The 21,116-nt window shown below is 40.5% G+C and overlaps 1 protein-coding gene across 1 annotated transcript in view; it reads right to left on the minus strand.

The window, feature by feature from the left end:
* Positions 1–21,116, minus strand: part of Prex2 (phosphatidylinositol-3,4,5-trisphosphate dependent Rac exchange factor 2) — a 276,161-nt gene that overhangs the window by 27,174 nt on the left and 227,871 nt on the right. The window contains exons 36-37 of the mRNA XM_005361884.3: positions 2,114–2,180; positions 1,690–1,880 (exon numbers count right to left, since the gene is read on the minus strand). Coding sequence (XP_005361941.1) covers positions 1,690–1,880; positions 2,114–2,180 — 258 coding nt within the window. The remainder of the gene's footprint in view (positions 1–1,689; positions 1,881–2,113; positions 2,181–21,116) is intronic.

The raw sequence follows: 21,116 nt of genomic DNA on the forward strand, positions 1-21,116 counted from the left end.
CTTCTTCTTCTTCTTCTTCTTCTTCTTCTTCTTCTTCTTCTTCCTTCCTTCCTTCCTTCCTTCCTTCCCTCCTTTCTTTCTTTCTTTTCTTTGCCATTTCTTGAACCTAGCAGGCATATTCCACCAAAAGATTCTTGTTCTGCCTCCCCTGGTGCCTGGGAGGCTCTGTCTTTGAGACAAGCAAATCACTAAATTGATCTTCCTTTCCTGTGTCGCGTAAGACCTGCCTAGCACTCAGAAAGCACACCCTTCTCTTATGTTGACTTATGCTGACTCTAGCTTCCATTCTTTGGTGTTACTCCACCTGTAGCACAGCATACTTGTTTGTTTTCTTCATCATTCATTTCCCACAATGCAATGTACACTATATGTAAATCGATATATTTCTTTAATACAGTAAACCCAGCAGTGTAGACACCCAACCAGTGCTCAGTGAACACACATAGATCAAATCATGAATGAATGAATGGGTATAGCCTGAATTGACAGGAAGTTACCAAAAAATTATTTCTCTGGTAGTAAAAAGATTATAGAATATGCTTGAGAAACTGACTCATATTTCAAACTTATGATCATGCTATACTGAGCTTCAAAGCTAGACCCTGGTCATATCCCATCAAGATGAAATGACACAGACTGCAGAGGCTGCTGCCTTGAATGGCCTTTCTCCCCTTTCTGTGCTCTAATCCCAGTTCAACATCAGCTCCATGGAATGCTCCAGACCTGAGGCTCTGAACGATTGATTCCCCTCTGAATCCTACTCATTAGTTTTGGATTTCCTAAGTAATACTTTTCTTGTATGGTAGTTTTGTTGTTTTTTTTTATCCTTGTAAGTATTACTAATTTTAATCACTGTTATATTGCCCCATTTGCTATTCATGCTTGTCTCAAAAATAAACATCCTCCCTGTATGATGTTACACAGCACCAATTACAGCACTTTGCACGGAGTAAGGATCAAATAAATGTGAGTAAGTAAGTGACCATGACCGTCAAAGTCTAAAGACCTAGTACTAAGAAAGTATATCCTGTGCTCAGTCAAGCTCCCTGTTCAGATTAAAGGGAAAGCTACAGTTCTACCTTACATTAGCATCTGTAAGGCTTCACTTCCACAATAAGAGAGAGGCCCGGGCGATGATGAAGTGGGACTTGAGAGCAAGGATGCTCACTCCCATGGGAGGGTGAGTCTGATGCACCCGCCTTGGCTGCTCCAAACAGCACAGTTGGCAGGATTTATCATGACGCATCGACTGTATCATGTGAGGTCCTGGGCCATCACTTGGCTGACCACTGGAGGAAGGCAGTGTCTACCCCAAGGAACATCGGTCTCAGGACACTTTGGGTCTAGGGATGTGAGGAACCGAGGAACTGAGAAAAGTGGTGTTGAGTTATTTGAGTTTAACTCCAACTAAGGGAATTCCTACAGTGAATAAGAAAGACACACATTTTGTACCTAAAATACTAATATGGTAATATAAACATGAGAGGAATACAAATCTGAGCTATCCTGGTACAAACAGGGGATTTCCTCATTGGTTTATCTACAGTTACTAAAACCCCAAGAATCCAACCCAGAAAAATCTCAAATTGTACCCCAAACACAGCTGAGTCCTTGAACATCTCTAGTTTTAGTCCAGTCACATTAACTATAGGACAAGAACCATGTCAACCGGGCAAAGACGTCACACACCTGTGCACACCACTGCTGCACATGATGATGTGACAGGCTCCGAGCCTGTCGCACAGCTCCGAGGACACCGACAGCAGACCGACTCCGGAGGCCCCGCAAGGCGTGTTCACACAGGCAGCGATGCGTTTGGATCTGATAAACGAGGTGACCAGCCGGTAGAGCTCGTCTAACGCATTCAGGGGCCTCATGAGCTAAAAGGAAAGTGAAAAGCACAGAGCTCAACACTCTCAGATGTCTTTTCAGGCGGCATGCAGTTCAGCTGTCCCAGCATTTGGATGACCGAGGTAAAACACCATCTTCTACGGAGGCAACACATTGGGCATTGCAAATCTCTAGAATCAGGCATTGCTCAAGAGGGAAACAGAAAGACTAAAAGGGAGGCAGGTGGGCAACACTGCACCAATAAACGCAATCACCATCTTACCTTATCGACATAGGCAGCTTTGGATGTGGCGTTTGGCGGTGAATTTGACTTGTCCAAGTAGAATGCCCTGAAAGAGTCCAAAGAAAACCGTATTTTGTTAGAAAACAAAGAACATAAAATACATGAAGACATTTGATTTCCAAAAACTGCTGTTTAAAGATCAGTAAATGAGCAAAGGCCCTGGTGACAGGGTTGGTCAGGCCTATGCAAAGGGAATGGCTATTCATTTTTTGCTAGGATGGTTCACAGGAGAAAAATTACTTCTGGAAATGTCCTCTAACGTTGCCATGCAGACTGGGACCCACAGGCACCCCTTCCCCTTAGTGCTACTCCCATAATTAGTAGCAGCCTCTTTTGTGGTCTACTTTTTAAAATGAAGCACCATGGACCAATGAGGTTTTACAAACTAGATTAGACAAGAGCAACTTCCAAAATGACAATTACATTTATTCTTATTGAGAATTAGTTTCTTCTTTCCTAAAATCTGATTAAGCTTCTCTTTTAAAGGAATTACATATAATCAATATAATACCAAAAGTTGGTTATTGCTCACTAGAATTCCGTCTGACCTCCTGAGATTTATTGGCAGACTGCACCTGTAAGGAGTGTCATGAGCAAATATGTTGCCATGAATACAAGGATGACCCAACACCAGGCAGTGTCTAGCCTAGGACTAGATTACAATGACATAGTCCACAGTTACCACTCAACTGCCAGGAAGATGCCATGGAGCCAAGGAGTCAGTTTGCACTGCCTCCACTAAACCAAGAGCAAAATCAAAGACATCATTTAAACTTTCCCCTAGATTTCCTGAAGGAGAGAGCAGTCATCCAAAAGGCTCCCAAAGAAAAAGAAAATAAAGCTTGGATCCTGTGAGGGGAAAAATCAGGGGCTGAGCTAGGGACAGAGATCCAGCCACGAGACAAGAAAGGACAGACTGGGTAGATGGGACCTGTGGGTCCTGATGAGAAGTTGAGAGCCACTGAATGGATGTGAGAATACAGCTTCATGCATTGCCAGTGACTGACCTGGCTGTTTCATCCACGTATCATTATGCCCAACCCTTCAGGTGTTGGGAATGCAATACAAGGCCATATTCAGTATAATATGAAAACCCACAGACACACTACCATGCTTTGACAAACTGTGGCATTTTGTACTCTGTTTCACCTTTATGTAAATAAAGTATCACAAAGATGGTCAAAGCCATCTTCCTATAGTACACCCTCCTCTGTTCTCCTGCCTGTACCGATGATGGCTCTTTCCCTAGAACACCTCTGGACCTAGCTCACAAGTGCAGCTGCCATCACAATACTGACTGCAGCCAGAGGTGCCAGAGAAGAGGCGTTCTCATTTTCCATATCCATGTTTACAGCCTTTGTGGCTGATATCCTTTTGTCATACTTTCAGAAGCCCAGGCATATTTTTCTCGGTTGCTTTGATGAACCAAATGGTTCTAGAATAGTGGTTTTCAACTTGTGGGTTGCAACCCTTTGGGGGGTCACATAACAGATATCCCGCATATTAGATAATTACATTATTATTTAAAAAACAGTTGGAAAATTACAGTTATGTAATAGCAATGAGAACAATTTTATCAGATAAGGTCACAGCATGAGGAACTGTACTAGAGTCGCAGCATTGGGAAGATTTAGAACCATTGTTCTAGGACATATTTATTTCCAGTGGCCATTTTTCTGACTCTCTTTCTCAGAGTTATGTTTTTTCATGACCTATGGAATTATATGTACTTTTACTTGAAGTGAAAATATTTTAAATTTAGGGTTTTTTATTTTTATATAACTGAATTATTACGCTTCTTTCTTAAATAATTCCAAAGTCATTTTGTGCCAAGATCCACATTTCTGGCTTCTTCAGTCAGAGGTTTGAGCATTCCATCTTACAGATGTTGAGATAGTCACATTGCAGACCCAGGGAGTAGTTGATTCCTAGTGTAGTGGCTCTGCTTGCTTCTGTCATCTTCAGATCTAGCATCACCTGAGTGACAGTCTCAAACAGGGTGGGCAGCAGAGTTTCATTCTTCCCAGAGAAACAGATGTGTTTTCTATTCCTGGTTCCAACCGATGAAGTTGGCTCTGAACTTTCACATAGAGTTGCCTATGTGACTTGGCACTGTCTGCAAAACTTGCCCTAGTCATTTCTGTGAGCTCCAGAGCCCATCAGGTCAGAGGGAGAGCTTCTAACTCATGATTTCCACTTCAGGTCCATTGTGGCCACACAAACAGATAATACCTTGAAATCAGCTGTGACTTAGACATTGTCTGTCCTCACTGTTGATCTAGGAAAACTACAACTTAGAATGGATGTGCTGCCGCCAAGGCAGATCCCCTCCCTGACCAAGAATGCCTTTCCTCCAGTGTGCCTGGGCAGAAGGCATGATGCGATGAAGGAAAGAACCAAAGCTCAAGGGCAAACCACCTAGACTCAGGGCCCCAATGTCATCATTGTGTAGGTGGCACAGTGTTGGTGTATGAAGTGCATGCTTTTATGATGTGCAAATGGAAGTTGTCTAATTGATGACAGTGACTAAAAGTGCACACAGTAGTCAGGATTTCTTAGGGGGGTTTTAGTTATATGAAAAGATAGACTTGGACAAGCAAGATCACTCAACAGGTAAGTGTACTTGCCAAGTAAGACTGACTGTATGACTGTATGAGTTCAGTTCCCAGAACCCATATGAAGATGAACAGAGAGAACTGACTCCACAAAGCTCCCCTCTGAAATCCGCGTGTGCTTTTGCATGTGCATGCACACATGCACAGATCTCTCTCTCTCTCTCTCTCTCTCTCTCTCTCTCTCTCTCTCTCTCTCTCATGTCTAGCAGCTTGCACCTGCCTGTATCCCCAGCTCCAGGGATCTCACAACTTTTTCTGGCCTCCTCAAACACCTCGACTCATGTGCATATACCCACACATAGTCACAAACTTATATACATGAGTAAAAATAAAATCTTTTTAAAAAGATAAAATTAAGACCAACATTAGCCTTCTTTCCCTGAGGCCACCTAAAATAGACTGCAGCTATTTTGTTTATTACTTAAACTAACATCTTAAAAAATAAAAATTAAGTCATGGATTTGAAATCTAGATAATCCTCTTGTCACTATACAAATAAAGGTTTGACCTAAAAAAGAAAAGAACTGCTTTTAGATTAAAGAATCTGTCCTCTAAATGGCTCAGCCAAGTGCATCGATTGTGGAAAGTGGAGGTCTCCTGAATCTCAAGTCAGCTAGGACAATGTGTTCTATCAGAGCAGTCCACAAACGATTAGAGCTGTCTAAGAGGAACAGCTCTGGGGGAAGATGTCAGTGCTGTGGCTGCTCTCTTCCTTCTTAGGGGACGGTGCCAGCACCATGGCTGCTCTCTTCCTTCTTAGAGGACGGTGCCAGCACCATGGCTGCTCTCTTCCTTCTTAGAGGACGGTGCCAGCACCATGGCTGCTCTCTTCCTTCTTAGAGGACGGTGCCAGCACCATGGCTGCTCTCTTCCTTCTTGGGGAGGGGGTGCCAGCACCATGGCTGCCCTCTTCCTTCTTAGGAAGATGGTGTGAGTGCCATGGTTGGTCTCTTCCTTCTTAGGGGGGGGGATGCCAGCACCATGGATGCCCTCTTCCTTCTTAGAGAAGGATGCCAACGCCATGGCTGCCCTCTTCCTTCTTTCCAAGAGAGTGTTTTCTTTGAACAAGCAAACAAACAAAACCCATTCTGGCTGGGTTGTAATCCAGTGGTAGAATACTTGCCTACCCTGGCATGCATAATGCTAGCTTGGCTTCAAACTCCAGTAACATAAGAAAAGAGAGAGTGAAAAAAAAAAGTTGATCCTGACTCAGCCTCTTAAAAGCAGGTTAAATCATAATGGTCTAAATCTACTAAATTCACTTCAGAGTGACTTTATAGAAATCTTTAAATATCAATGCAGCAAAATATTTAAAGCAATAACTCATAGTTGATGAAGTTCAGGCAAAGTAACTTAGAGATTGCAAATGTGGCACACATCAAATAATACCATTTAGAAACTTGACTAACTGCCATATAGCAGAACTGACAAAGAAAATCAGCTAACATCAAAACTTCACGACTCAAGACACTCTCACAAGATAAAAGTCCCTGCAGATTCAGAGTTGAACATTTGACTCGTGAAGATGTGTGCCTGTACTTAACTCTTTCTAATCCATAATGGAAGGAAAACGAATAATTACGAAGAATCAGCAATGCACGGCTATGGAAGTTAATCAACAACTACTATTAAGAGTTAATAATGTATTTATTGTAAAGTACACTGATTCCTGAAGAGATCCAAAGAAGATCACCAAAAACTACTTAGCTACTTCAACATTCCTATATGTGCAGTCAACAAATTTGAAAAGTCAATTACTGCTGAGGATGCAAGTTGAGACTTGAGGTGAAAACCATGTTAGGAATTCTTCATCAGATAAAAGGCTGTTTGGCCTGACATTTTACTTAACAGGTAGTCAGTGAATTCCAGTACCAGTCAGAGTATGACAAACCGTGGATGGAAAACAATTTCCCAATGCACTCTCCTTAATTACAAAAGCCTTGCCATGCCTCTTAATCAAATTTTATGGAGAAAGTTAATGGTAAAATTGGATTAATGCCAAAGCTGATGTCATTTATGATGCTTCTAAGGTGAGTAACAATGAAGTCATGGTCCTGGGTCTGAATAGAGAAAATCTTATTAAGACCATTCCAAAAGCTTTGATGTTGATTTGGAAAGGCTGAGCAGTGAGCTCTCCTGCTGGTCCATGTCAGCTTTCACTATCCTAATTTTCTAAAATGAGAAGATTTTTGTATGGTCCTCATGTTTGAGCCTCTGAGAATGAAACACCAATGAAAGCAGTGAGGTGACAGTAAAATTCAACAAAGGCTGAACTTAAGTTGACTTAGCCTCATATATGTATGAAATATATGACATATAGATATCTATATATCAAATAACTACAGTAAACTTGGCATTGTCTTCCTACCATTGTCAAGAAGACAATAATAGGTGTATTTGCAATAAAAGAAGATGCAAATATAAAAGGTAAGTCCAAAGACTTAGTGGATTAATTTGGAGGAAGAAGGTCCTAAGAATAGGATTTAAGAGTTGGATTTGGATAGGATTATGACAGGCTACTACTGTAAGAAGTATTTTAAGAGGAAGCTTCACAAAGAATAACATAATAGGCATGGGGGAGATGGAGCCTATATGCCTAAAGAGTGGATTCAATTAAAGATGGAGGAAAGAATTTTGTCAAAGTGGGCAGATCCACTCTCTAAGGAAACAAAATGTCAAACAAAAGAAATCTTCAATAATCTATTAAGGAGTGCAGAGATCTCAAAAGAAAGGTTCAACTACCAGATACAGTAGTAATGAGCAGGAAGAAATATGTGACTTCTAACATGTGGAAATTTAGAGCTGCAAGGGATCCCAGAAACGATAAGGATCACTTAGCATTATAACAAGATTTTAGGGATGAAGCAGGGAATTTCCTTCCACAGGAGGAAGAAAACAAGTGTGGACACATTGATTAGTTCATGTAGTCATTCAAGCTAAGTACTAAATTTAATTAATCACAATATTGCACTCTCAAATGGGTAAAAAGTCCAGTTCCTAGCTCAGCACGTTCAAGCTGTTCTCGAGAGATGATCATTTCTTTTCCCACAAAGTGAAACAGTGCAACTCCCTGGGTGAAAAGAGTTAAAGAAATTGATTTAGACTTGAGAGATACACAGAAGTTAGATCAATGACAAAAGTGACATCTTCTCATTTGGCCAGCCTAGTCTCCTCCCCCCGCCCCTGAGCATATTGGAGAAGAGCCAATTTCTAAGAGAGATGGTGAAGGCACAAGTGTCTCTAGCATTTTATGACAAAGTGGAAGGGCACTCTCCAGCCAAGACCTCTGCTTTATTCTGGCTTTTCCCACAGATCAGTATCCATGACATTACCGGTCGATTTATATAGTTATATTTATATATTTATATAGAATCATGTCATGTGCAAGATTCTTCATTTGGTCTGACACATATAAACTTGTTATTGTATCCTACTCTAGGATATTATAAATCGTAGCAAGTTGCTTTTGCGCATTTTACAAGTATTTTGACTTTTAGAATTTACTCTTTATTTCAAAAAGAACTGGAAAGCCATTTGGTCATCCATGCATATGATTAGATGCCCTAATATTACAGTTGAGTACAGACGTGACTGGATATCTGGTATTGTTACTAAATTGCACTTGATGGACAGTCACTGCACTTAAATTATAGAAAATAATTTTCTAATATATCTTATTTAAAAACACTGGACACTTGTACAAATAAAAATTACGTATGTTCAATCTCTAGCCACAGATGTTTAAAGGACACACACTGAGTGGCAAAGCTGGAGAGCGATAATTTGTTCTTGAATCCCACCAGCCCTCACCCATGACCTTAAACACAGTCCGAGCATCACTGAGAGCAGTGCTGACAATTGGACGAAGAGAAATTCTGACTCTGAGACAGTCTTGGGTTTGCCTGGGTCCTGTTTGACTATCATAATGAATTCTGCGGTAAGAGTTGCCAGAGAACTGTCAGTGGTCAATCTGCAGCTTCAATTCCACTTGAACACTGCAAAATCAGCTGCCAGAAGGTTAACAAGACAGACCGTGTGCATGACCACAGAGAAGTGTGCCATTGCACATGTGGGTCACTAGCACTTTTATGACTGGCCACATTGGTCATGGACACAGACCTCACTGGTCCAGACTGTTGTTGGAAGACTTGCTTCTCTCCTTTCCTTCCTGAGAATCTGCAGAGAGCTGACTCCATCAGCGTCCCGTTCTCCACTGCCCAAACACTCCCTCACTGACGTTCATTCTCCCATTTATGAATCTGCAAGGGTGACAGACTCTCCTTGTGCCTAACATATTTACATAACACTATGGACAGCATCTGCTGCTAAACTACTCCTGAAGCTCCCGTGCTCCAATATTACAGAAAAGAATCTGTGAGAAGCACATGCCTCCTGGAAGGAGGGCATTCTGAATAATGAAGTTCAATGGTATCATGTCACACAAACAAGTGCATTTGAGCCAGGAAAACGTAAAATTAAGTAGTATTTCAACTTTAAAAATCATTCTAGTTCATTCAGTAATTATGTTAAGAAATTCAAACATGTTAGATGACATTTTTAAGGAATAACTCTTTAAGGTTTAAAACCATGAGAGTTTTTTTTTTTTAATATATTAAATTGGTGCCAATTCTTTCTGGGTACCATAGTTAGGTCAGATTGAATTGATCTTGAAGATGATCTCTAGAGAGCATAGATTTCATTTTATTGCCTTCAAAACTCATTTACTCTTCTTCAAGACCTAAGGTTTGAAGTGCAACTCCATCATCCTGGCTGCTCAGCACACTATCTTCCTCAGATCCCATGTGCCATCTCTGCACACACATCATTTCTTGAGCCCTGCTTTCTCCTCCTGGACTTCCCTCTTCATCCTTTCTGCTGACAAAATCATACTAGTCCCATGAAGCCCAGCTCAGATGAGATATTTAGAGAATATTTTTCTGAAATAAACTGACTTATCTCCATTATACTGAATTGCACACACTCCTTTGCTTATGATAAACAATGAAGTCTGGATGGGAAAACACCCTTGACCTCTTCTAATTAGACTTTATTTTGAGACAGGGTCCTATACTCAAGCTGGCCTGGACCTCACTATGTAGCCTGAGGTATACTTAAAATCATAGCAACCCTCCTACTTCAGCCTTTTCAGTGCTTAGACTATAGGCATAAGCCATGCTACCAACCTGTACTTTATTTTGGAATTCCATAATCTAAGGCAGTTCTTTACAATGCTATGCATTTTGTACTGAACTGATTTTTATTTTCCCGAAAGCTAGAAATAATTTTGGAGTTACCATACTATCATACTGCAGCAACTAAATACACAGGCCTAACAGAAGAAAATAATATATTTATACATATTTTCAAAAAGGGTTTTTGGCATATAGGAGGAATTTTTAAGCTGATAAACATTAAGCCACAGTTGAATCAGCACTGAAAAATATCACTTAAAGAAAGGCAATTATCAGTTATCAGAACCTAGAATAAGGACATCTGACAGTTACTCCATCAGTGAATGGCAACTGAAATAAAAACAAAAGTTCTCAGGGGGCCTGACACCCTGGGCACAGGTCCAAGCCAGTTTATCTTTGATTTCTTTGACAGGAGAGAAATGATACAATCAAACTCTTCTTGCTTCTAAGGAAGAGGCTAACCTGAAGCCTCTCAGTTATTACACTGAGATTCTAGGTGTCTCATGCTCGGTTTGTATGACTCTACACTGTGCCTTATCCAAAGGCAAAGTTTCTAGCCAGTAAAATTGATCAGAGTGTACAGAAGCTTGCCACTAAGACTGGGGACCTAATTTAGATCCCTGGGACCCACAAACAGTCCTCTGACGTCTACATACACACATACAGCAATTACATAAGTCTAATGAAAACTTCAAAGATGGGCTTCCCATTCTCTGGTAAAATTCAGGCAGTAGAGCACATGGAATGTCACTAGATGATGTCATTATTCTCTCTAGCAGCATGTCTCCTGGCTTTCCTTAGAGCTGGTGATTCTTCACTGCCCCAGAAGCCCAAGCTTCAATAAACTTAAATCCTGCTTGTTTTCCTCTTAGGTATTTGTTTACATTTTCCCTCTAGTAAACTATAAGCACCCCGAAGACAGAATCAATATACAGTTTGCCTCTGTTACATCATCTTTGCTCATGAGCAGCAAGCAGTCAACGTATCTTATTTGAGCAATAAGATACTCAACATTTCTGATGAGTGACACCATTTCTAAGAGTCTTTCAATTAAGAATCTTTGTCCATAAGTACTGAGTTGTTCTTCTTGAATGGGAACTACTGGTTAATATAAAATAAAACAAAAAACAAAAAAAAATCCACACCAAGCATAATGCCTTTTTCTTTTATCACAAGATATACATGCACAAAGACCACTTGTCTTATGAGCTGTGCTCATACAAGATAAAAAAAACAAACAAACAAACAACAACAAAAACAAAGAACTCACTGTCAAACTAATCCAGGTCTGTCCTACCTTAAATTTCCAATAATTTTAATAAAAATCAGCAGCAACATCAGCAGCAGGATCTTGCCACCATTTCCTAAGTGTGTAACAATTCAGAAGTGAGCTTCATAAATAACTGTAGACTCCAGTTACCATGGAAAAACAGGGGAATTAATACAGTTGGAATTACAGCCATCAGACATGTGAAAGATGCTTCCAAAAGAATTTAGGGAGAGAATGGATCAAGAGAAATATGCAGGTAACCAAAGTCCCACCTGACCCTCTTTCATAGTTCCATTCCTTAAAGGATCAAAGGTCAGGCTGGAAGTGACCTTTAAAACTGCTGTGTGGGAGGAGAGGGATTCTGTCACATTCTATGTTCAGCTCCTTGAAAGCTAGCTGCTCAGGAAGTGCACATGAAGGAGAGAAAAATAAATCGAGGTGAAAATAAAAATCAGAATAACATCACAGAAATACAAAGCCTTTCTGTAAATTCAAGTTTGACCAAGTTTATTCTGACTGAAAACAAATGATTTCCCAGTAACCACACCCCTGCAGATGCTGTTCTGTAGTAACCTGCCCCCCTTTCTTTCAATCAAAACTTCTCCCAAGGAAACAAGTACCAATCCTGCTAACAACCCTTCACCCTTGCTTCTGTCAACTATGGACAACACCCTTGGCCTCTCTCTGCTAAAACCATTCTCCCAAGCAACACTGGAAACTTTGCATTTCCCACCTCAAGTGGACATTTTCCAGAAATCACTTCCTGGTAACTTTGCATTTCCCACCTCAAGTGAACATTTTCCAGAAATCACTTCCTGGTAACTTTGCATTTCCCACCTCAAGTGAACATTTTCCAGAAATCACTTCCTGGTTCTCTTGTAAGTGACAGCCCTCCACCTTCAAGGTTATCCCTTTATCATGTGAAACTGGTTCCTTGTTGGCTGCACACTTTTCTTGCTACCACCTTCCTCCTGAGCATATTCTTCATTGCTAACATGGAAGCACTTGTCTTACACGGCTTTCTGTGCCTGGAGTCACTCTTCTACTGACCATTCTCCTAGGCTACCTTCAGCTCCTCACATCACCTGGGCATCCCTAATCTTTACACTCATGCATTCCGCCATCTGTTCATAACATGTAGTTTATAAGGCAGGAGGAGTCTCCAGTGCTGGGGATTACAATGGAGAAGACAGTCTTTATCTGCAAAAACTTGCTGCAGTTTAGGGAAGAAAAATAAGTAGGTAGTTATTATCCTATTTAGGAAGCAGAAATAAAAGGATCAGAAAGTCAAAGTCACCTTGGGCTACACAGGAAGTTCAAAACCAGTCTAAAATAAATGAAATACTGTCTCCAAAGCAAATAAATGAAAACAAGAACAAGAATTTGAAAAATAATACAACTATTTGCCAGGCGCTGGTGGCACATGCCTTTAATTCCAGCACTCGGGAAGGAGAGGTAGGTGGATCTCTGTGAGTTTAAAGTCAACCTGGTTTACAGAGTGATTTCCAGGACAGCCAGAGCTACACAGAGAAATCCTGTTTTGAAAAACAAACAAACAAAAAAGAAAGGAAGGAAAGAAGGAAGGAAGGAAGGAAGGAGGGAGGGAGGGAGGAAAGGAAGGAAGGAGGGAGGGAAGGAAGGAAGGAGGGAGGGAGGGAAGGAAGGAAGGAAGGAAGGAAGGAAGGAAGGAAGGAGGGAGGGAGGGAGGGAGGGAGGGAGGAAAGAAGGAAGGAAATACAACTACTTGCACTGCTTTACTTTGTCTCAGCATCCAAACCCCCCAAAGCCTTTACTTGTCTTAGTGAACTGGAAGATCTTAGTGCAGAGAGTCACTTCACGCTGAGGTGTGAGTTGTGTACTAGCCACACACATTAGGACCACATTATAGTAGGAACATAGTAAGACTAGGCTGTTTTGGTTGTGCAAGTTTCTGTATCTGCTGACTTGGATATTTATTCACAATGTCTAAATTAAGAACCTAGCCTAAGTGTTTGTCAGCAGAAGAAATGGATAGACAACTATGCCATACACACAACAGAAATTATTTAGCCACAGGGAAGAACGAAGTCATATTACTTGCAGAAAAACAGATGCAGCTGGAAATTTTATTAAGCAAATTAAATTACTCAGCAAAAAACCCATAGTTTTTCCTCTCATTGGTGGGTCCTAGATTTTATATAGAAACATATTATATGAAACTAGAATAGACAAGGGGGACTAATGGGACAAGGAGAGAAGGGACAAGGGTGGGTATGTTCAGCATAAATTATGTACTGTGTGACAAAATCCATGTGTAACCTAGTATCATCTATAGTGAAAGAAGCAAAACAAATTAACTTGTGAAGTATAAGGCAAAAGGGTGTAAGATTTGACTTTCATTTAAAAATTGTCATCTTTACAATCATTGTATGTGTGTGTGTGTGTGGTTCATGTACACACATGAAGATGTGTGTGTGTGTGTGTTTGCCCATTACATGCATACAGAGACCATAGGAAAATATCTAGTGTCATCTACTGCTCTTTGTCTTATTTTTTGAGACACTCTCCTTCACTAAACATAAAGTTTGTCTTTCTAGCTAGTCCAGGCACACAGAAAGCTCCGAGGACCCACTTTCTCTGCCTTTCCAGAAAGTTGCCATGCCTAGATTTCATGTGCTGCTGGAGACTTGAACTTGGGTCCTCTTGCTTTTGCTTTACAGCAAACAATCTTACACACTTAGCAATCTCCCCAGTCACAGCCAGAATTTCAATGTTGTAGCACCTACATTCTTAACTAAATTAAAGATAAGATTGTTATTCTATCTGTAACTCATGGCAATAACTCAACTAGATATTTGCGAGGGAAATGTGTCATTTGAAGCCACTTCTTCCTTTCCTGTGAATGTATTTCTGAAACTGTTTTTCTTCCACCATAAAGGTTACTAGAATAAGCACAGATTCAGCCTGTAAATCATGCTGTCATTCCAACCTTGATTAGATGTGTTACCAGCAAGAAGCAAGCTCATTTTCACATGAATGACTTGAAGTATTGTTATAAGTGAAATTCTGACCAAAGCATGTATAAAGAAGCTGAGTGTGGGGATTCAGCGTTTCATTCTTAACCATTATTTTGGTTGATTAAAGTGATTTCCACAACAATTTATTTAACCAGTACAGAATTTGGTAGCATTCAAGGAAACTGTAGCATTTCTTCCCAGCTTGTGGCTGAACACTACATAAATGTGCTGACAAGTCTCCAGCAATGTTGCCCACGGCACATTTGGGGAACCAGCCCTCCTGTCTGAGCTAAATCCAGGACCAGAGAGCAAGGTCTACACATTCTTCCAAACCGTGTTTCAGGATTACCTCTATCCTGTGTCATCTGCTAAAGTGCCAACAGAGGTAGCACCTGGGTTTAAACCTCTTAGAGTGTGGCTCCTCCTGGCCTACTCTGCACAGCTCTATTATAGATTCATTCTTTCTTAGTAGGCATCTTAGTAGGCAATGAGGTCAAGTACCCCAGAGCCAAGCAACTCAGAGAAATGCTTGGCATTAATTTTTTCTCCAATTATGTTGCTTTGCAGGGAACCCATGAAACCTATCTTCAGACAAAACTCTCTGGGATCAGCTCTTCTGCATGCTAAGCAAGCTTTGAAGACTTGTTCTTCTCAGCTAATAGGATAGCCTATGAATCATAATTAGCTCCAGCAGACAGAACAGGAAACAGAACTGGAGACATTAAAAGCCTGCCCTGGTTGATGTCGGGGGGTTCTAGTCAGGGATCTGGGCTCCAAGTGTAGCAAGGTTTCAGTGGAGACTTGTACCCAGGCATCACTCTTTTCTTCTTTTCTACGACACGGCAGAGTTTCATGTTTACTCTATGCTTCTCTCACTGGGAGCCGACTGACATTTGATTAATTAAAGAGCCTTCTGTTTTGCTTTTCTCAAGAAGCTCTTAAGAAATACAGTGAATGTCGTATTATATCTACTCAAAAGCCTCTTCCGTAAGACTAGTAAGAACTTTGCTCATCTCTCTCTCTTTCATCGAATATTCAGAATGTATATAGTTAATGTTTTAAATTAATGTTATTTATGTTTGAGTGTTTTTCCTGCCATTACGTCTGTGTGCCACATGCATGCAGTGTCTTCAGGGGCAGGGATAGAGTGGCAGATCCTCTGGGATTGGAGTTATTGTTAGCTTGGAATTGAACCCCGGTTCTCTGTAAGAGTTGCACGTGTTCTTATAGGCTGAGCCATTTCTCTAGTCCCTGGACGTTATTGACTTCTATGTCTGTGTTACTGATCTCAAAAGCTGAAGAAATTCAAAATCCATACAAATGAAAACACAGTGGAGAAGTGTGGAATTGTTACTGTGCACAAATTCTTAAAATAAGCTACAGGTAAACTCCAAGGTAGGAGTGATCAGACTAAAACGAAAATATCATATTTAAGTTCAGCTTTATCTGTATAAGATATTTTTATTTAGTGATAATTTGAAGTTATCATCTTTTGACACTTACTACAGAGTACTAAATATATAATATACATTTGATCCTTTATTTTAGATTTTGAATAGAGATGATGATACATTTTGAGGGCATTTAAATTTGATGCAGATGACCCTTTTCTGGCAGTAATATGTCACAAGGTACAGCAACTATGAAGACAACATATAATTGAGCTTGACTCAGAATTGGACTCCAGAGACACTTCGTATTTTCACCAGAATTCTAACCATTTCAGTCTCTTTGGCCATTTTCCTGCATTCCTTCTTCATTTTTCAATGTCACGGTTCTTATTATCTTTAACTTGCTCTTACCTTGACAATTTAATAGTTTTCCTAAGCAGACTCTCTCTCTCTCTGACTCTCTTTGCTTCTCCATCTTCTGTTTGTTTTCTTTCTCTCTGTCCCCATCTCCACTTTGGTTTTGCCCTTCCTCCTAACAGGTCTTCAATGTTGGCCCCCATCTGAATTGAACCACCCTCCCCCACCATGGAACCACCCTCCCCCACCACACTGCTTAGTGCTCAGGAGGGGGGCTTAAGCCCAAGTTCCCCAGGATGTGCCTGGAGTATATCATGGCCTGCATACCTTGCTGATTTACCCCCCCTGCCTCATAGTTCCACAGTGCTTTTGTTTGTCCATTGAAATAGGCCCTCTCTCCTTCCACAACTCACCCATGATATCATCTGTCAGTACTGCGTCCAGACCCTGAGCTCCCTAGTTGTTCATACTATATGTGTCCTTTCTGACTTTCCTGTTATCAGAGCCATGGTTCCCTGGAAAATCCCTGTTACAGCCTGCTTACTGCACCTACCCACAGATCTCCTAGAACACTCAGACTCATTACAGCATCCACAATTGCTGTACATATATTTCACTTGCAAACGGTGCACAGTAAATATTACTGAGTCAGATGTAACAATTTCTCAAGCAGGATAGGAGTAGCTGGAGAATTCCATTCCAACTTGACACTGGCTCAACACTGTTTTCCAACCCACCACTGTTTGCATCTTCAATCCAGGTATGGCTGACCAACATTTGGGCATTTCTATACATATATACATACTTGTTAATCATCTATTAGTAGACATTTTGTTAACAATGTGTAAATCAAAAAGGGGGGAAACAAATAAAAAGAAAAAAAAAGAGAAACAAATACTGCAAGAACATGAGTTAACGCAAGGTAAGATAGACACATCGGGAAATCCAAAGGGGAAAAGACTAAATGAGAAGAAGCAGGGAGATACCATGGCATACGGGCAGAAATCTAAGGTATGCCAAGCGAGAGACAGAGGAACTGGCCAGCAATGGAAATTAGAGTTATTTGGCCTGAATGTAAAAAAGCCAAGCAAAGTCAACATGAGTGACAGAATTTCACAAACTTTCATCTACAAAATACAGACCCTGCCTTCTGTTCAACTGTCTAACCAGGCAGCTCATTTGACAAACTTCATGCTATGGTTCCCATCCCAACCAAGGATTTCAATATAGCCATAGTCTTTCCTTCTAAGTTAGAATCACGCCTTCTGTATCAAAGTCTCCGGGATCAAACTAAAAGTAATTTATCGTCATCTATTCACCTTCCAAGGTACATCCACAAAACAAAATCTGAAATGCCAGCAAAAAGGGACCAACAAAAGCAATAGAAAGAATGCTCATCAAAAGGCGTGACTAAAGTGCCTTGGCTATGCCATTTTAAGATTGTCCTTGTGATCCGATACAAAGTCAGCAGAGTGAAAAATCAATTTTGCTTCCACAAGCACTGGGCATTTTCCCTCACACAGCGTATTTCCTTAACTAACTCTTAGGGTGTGCTTATTTTTTTCTCTGACATATTCAACTTGCATTTATTCCAAAAGAAGTTCTGAGCACAAAGTATTCTGATCTTCCTTTTATGCTGGCAAAAACAAAGTGTCTTTTCTTAGCTTGGCAATGGAAAACAGTAGCTTCTCCTTAGTGTCCAGATGGGAAACAACAGTCTCCTAGCATCTAGGTAGAGATGATTCTTTTCCGAAGATGCTCAGAAAATGGAGATGATTTTTATCTGCTTCTATTTGTCAGACTATGTAACTATTCTTCCTGATAAATATTACCCTATGCAGGGATATATCAAAAAAAAGTGAAAACTCCTAGACTAGTCATTCTAATCCTATGTTCCCCTTACCAGAATATTACGTTAAGAATTCCTTTAAGGTGAGAGTAAATAAATATTTGTTCTCAAAGGCAAAGGAATGATACTGAATTCAAAAAGTACAGCCTAGGTGAGCTAAACAAAATTAGCACATTAATATACATGCGACTGTATTGCCTTCTCAGTAAAACAATGGTGTTAGCTTTCACAGAATTACAGTACTTTTCAAATAAAAAAGAGATATGCTGCCTTCAAAATGTCACCACAACTCCAACTTTATCTGTTCTCATCTCATGTGAAATTTATGAACCTTGACTATACTGATAAATTTTCTGGAGAGATCTCCCACAGAGCCAGCATCTGCCCCCTTCAAATGGTCTGAAAAAAAAAATTGGGTATAAAACAAAGTAGACCAGAACGTGAAATAAATTCAATATAATAATAATATGAAAAGAGCACGGCTGTGCATTGCAACTGATATGATTTCTAATTCAATACAACCACATGGGAGAATATACACTACGATCCGTTTTCCCTTATCTTATTGAGGAGATCACATACATAGTTCCCTAACCCCAGCAAAACTAATGCAATTCCAAAAGTTGCTCAGCTTGAAAGAAGTTGATTAATTATAGTTTTAGATGTAACAGACGGCATCCTGCAGGAAGATGAATTCGAGATGGGTCCTAAATAATTACAAAATAATTACACCTCCGACACAAGGCCATGGAGCTGAAGTGTGCCCTGGGTCAAGGGTGGATTGGTAGAAGTTGGGGAGGAGCTGAAGGGGAAGGTAGGAAAAAGGAACAAAGGGTTTCCATTTACAGATCAGTTTCACATTCTCCTCTCGTGACCTGGAGTCTAGGTCACACCTTACAAATTCCTTTTTTTTTTTTTTTTTGCCTTTGGTACTTTTGCAAATGTCATTCCCTATTTTGGAAAATAATTTCCACCACTGACAAGTTCACTTCCCAGACCCTCTCCCCTAAACACTGGCCACCCCATTCTGCTTTCAGATCTTAGCTTAAAGGATCTTTCTCAAGCAACTACCAATTCCTAAAACAGTCATTCACCCCCCTACCCCCCAGCAGGTGGGATAGATTCTCTTCCTGCACAGAGGCCTAGATATTGTTTGTCTCACATACTTTCTTTGATTGTTGGGGAAAATTTGGTTTAGCATTTATCTTAATGGAAAGGCGAACCTATCCTGACAGTCAGACTCTTAGCTGCTGCAATGCCACCAGCAGGTAGCGCTGTCCTTGGTACATGGCAGGCAGGTGGTATTTGCTGAATAAACACTTAAGTCCCCAGAATGTGCGTGCATACTTTTCCTATATGGGAAAATCTGTCACTTAAGTAAAACTGTAGTTGTAAGCTGTGGTTCCTTCGTGTACCTCTTACATAAGAAAGAAATCTAGAAAATGCAAAACCATCCAAACTAACTCAAATTCCTCACAGACTTGGTTCATTTTCCTACCAGGAGAATCACTCCTCCTGCAAAACCCTGAAAATTCGGCATCCTCAATCTGAAAACAGAAGGGAATTGAAGTACACGTTTGGTTTACAGCTAGTTGTAGCGATGCCAAGATACGGACACTTTAAACAAGCAAGCAAACAAACAAAACCAACTTTGCTGGAAGGCAGAATAAAAACTACAGAAACACCACAGAGAAGATGAATATATACAAAGAAAACCAGCCCACAAATCACAATCCCAGAGAACCTAGACAACAATGAGGATCCTAAGAGAAACATACATAGATGTAACCTACATGTGAAGTAAAAAAAGATAAGATCTCCTGAGTAAATTGGGAGCATGGGGACCTTAAGAGAGGGTTGAAGCGGAGGGGATGGGAGCAGAGAAAAATGTAGATCTCAATAAAAATCAATAAAAAAGATTTCGGTATAATTTTAAAAATGTATCATATCATTTAACTCTGAAAGCTGGTGCTCTATATGGAAAAGGAATTTAAAGACAGAAACTGTTGACATGCTAATTAATGCTGTCTGTCTCTCTCTCACCTGCTTGCTCAGACTGGCTGGTGCTTTCATGGACTTAATACGGCTTACACATGCACTCATCAATAGGAAACAGTATTTCCCACTTTCAGCCTCGGCTGCACTGTTTGCCATATGACCAAGGAATGGGTGGCATGTCTCATGTGAGGCCACCAAAGCAAGAGAAAGAAGAACATGAGCTGTGAATCCAGGGACTGCAAAGCACACCACAGCCGAAAGGGTTCTGCCCCTTTCCCTTTCCTGTTGTCTGACAGCTGGACCTAAAACTGTGAAATGACAGCCCAGCCCCAGCATGCAGCTCCAGGGCCCCAAGTTGGCAGTGCGCATTCGCGGACATAAATCTCCCTGTGGAGGTGGAGAGGTGACATGCTTCATGGGAGTAATCAAAACACACACTTCTGGCTGTCACTTTCTCAGTTGAAAATACTGTCCAGAACGTGTAACTCTGAGATGGGGACGTTTAGTAATTTTTGTGACATAAAACCACTATGTTTCTTCTATTTATCATTAAGAGCATATTTTGAATTTTTAAAAGTCCTTTAAATTTGTTTTCTATTTATGTGTAGTGTATGTGCCTATTTGTCTGTGTGTGCATCATGTGACTTCAGATACCCACAGAGCCACAAGGGGGTGTTGGAGTCCCTGGAACTAGAATTACAGACGCTGTAACGGGCGTGGGGAAACAAACCCGGGTCCTTGCAAGAGTAGTGCATGCTTTTAATCTCAGCTATTTTTCCAGCCCATTAAAAGAAAAAAAAAAAAACTTTTAAAAGGACATGTGCCATCCTTTACTCCCAAAGGCACATCTTAAGAGAACCATTGCTCTGAGTAATTTTCTCCTGTTCTGTACAGATGATGGATTTACATTAAGATACTCCTGATCACCAGTCCTTGTAAATTCAGTATGAAGCTGTCACTTCATATAAATAATAAATGGTATCAGATACAGATAATGCAGAACTTGTTCCTTTTCTTGTTTTGTTTGACTTTACTACTCATTTTACATTAGAAGTAATACTAAAAAATCATTTCCTAAGTACCTAAAACTTCAAGGTCTTCTTGGCTACAGGGAACATTGTTCACATTTACAGTTTATATCCTTACCACATTGCGGTGATTTTTGCAGTAGAGGATGAGTTAAAAATGAAAGGTTTTAGTAAGGATAAGTTGCCTTTAAGTAGGGCATGGGCAAAATGAGGCTGATGGAAAGGATGGATCATGGCCAGCAGCAACAAGAAAGAAGAGAGAGGAGAGGAGAGGAGAGGAGAGGAG

This window comes from Microtus ochrogaster, linkage group LG5 (assembly GCF_000317375.1).
Source record: "Microtus ochrogaster isolate Prairie Vole_2 linkage group LG5, MicOch1.0, whole genome shotgun sequence".
In the NCBI taxonomy this organism is placed as follows: Eukaryota; Metazoa; Chordata; class Mammalia; order Rodentia; family Cricetidae; genus Microtus; species Microtus ochrogaster.